Here is a 1191-nt window from a genome sequence, read left to right on the forward strand (position 1 = left end):
TATATATATATATAAGCCACCTATCTATCTATCTATCTATCTATCTATCTATCTATCTTAGCGATATTTCACCCTGTGGTCTTCGTAGAATGAAGACTTTATTTTGAAAACCGGAACATTTCCTTGACATGAATCGGGCTCTTCGAGTGGGGCCAAAGTAAATGTTACTGTGCAGCAGCATCTAGCTCGAGGCTTGGGCAGAAATTTAGCCAGCAGACGACATTTCGTCGGAACATCTGGACCTTTTATCGACGCTTGACCTCCTACCTCGAAGATGACGGAGCTTCGGCATCGTATAGCCAAAGACACCGAGCCGCCGCTCCAGCAGCACCCGTCAGAGGTAAACGTTAGCCCGGACGCAGATGCTAGCGCGGAGCTAGCTGCTCCGTGATGTCGTCCCACGGCTGCAAGCAAGCTGTCACTAAATACACCGATGCCGTGCATTTTTAAAGAGTGCGGCCGCTCATTTAAAGTTAAAACCACTTCCTTTTAATCGCTCGCACGAGCCAACAAATCATAGCGTACAAATCATCCGCCAGACTTCTCAGATTTTAGTCTTCATTGGCTGAGGATGCGTTTGATGCAAATATATAAGGCTAACCGAGCCAAGAAACGTAACCCTATTATCAGCTTTTTACATTTCATATACGCCGATGTACAGATGTGCAAGTCTTGTGTCTCAGAACCCGTTATTTTAATGTAATAAGTGTTTTTGAATTGATATTGAGCTGCGCAACAAGAACTTGCCTAATAATAAATAGATGTCTGGTGGGACTGCTAGCTCCTCGCAGCCCGTGTCATTATAAAGTCAACAAAGTGCTCAGTTGATGCTTATTCTAAAATGACTTCCTGAATACTAACTCCTGCTGGTGGTTTTGTGTGTAATGTTTAAAGTCAAACATGCACTTTTAGCTGATCCCCTGTAAATATTGACATGTCTTGGCCAGGGCCATAGCCAGACTTTAAAAAATACTGAGGTCAATCACTCATTATCCCCCTGCACATCAGTTACAATGAAGACCAAAACTGAATTAAAATAGAAGCATTTATTTAAAACAAGTGACTTGAATGTGTATATGACATGTATTTGTGTGTGTTTGTAAATTCATGGGGCGTAATGTCATCTTAAGCAACAGAGGACTCAGGGCACAACCATGACGACTCACTGAAATTACATGAATTAGTTTATAT

General features: G+C 42.1%; 1 protein-coding gene across 1 annotated transcript in view; it reads left to right on the forward strand.

The window, feature by feature from the left end:
- Positions 1-128: 128 nt before the first annotated feature.
- cds2 (CDP-diacylglycerol synthase (phosphatidate cytidylyltransferase) 2) overlaps positions 129-1191 on the forward strand; it is a 24302-nt gene continuing 23239 nt past the window's right edge. The window contains exon 1 of the mRNA XM_017414641.3: positions 129-340. Within this exon, the coding sequence (XP_017270130.1) occupies positions 275-340 (66 nt within the window). The 5' untranslated portion in view covers positions 129-274. The remainder of the gene's footprint in view (positions 341-1191) is intronic.

This window comes from Kryptolebias marmoratus, linkage group LG1 (genome assembly GCF_001649575.2).
Source record: "Kryptolebias marmoratus isolate JLee-2015 linkage group LG1, ASM164957v2, whole genome shotgun sequence".
Classification (NCBI taxonomy): domain Eukaryota; kingdom Metazoa; phylum Chordata; class Actinopteri; order Cyprinodontiformes; family Rivulidae; genus Kryptolebias; species Kryptolebias marmoratus.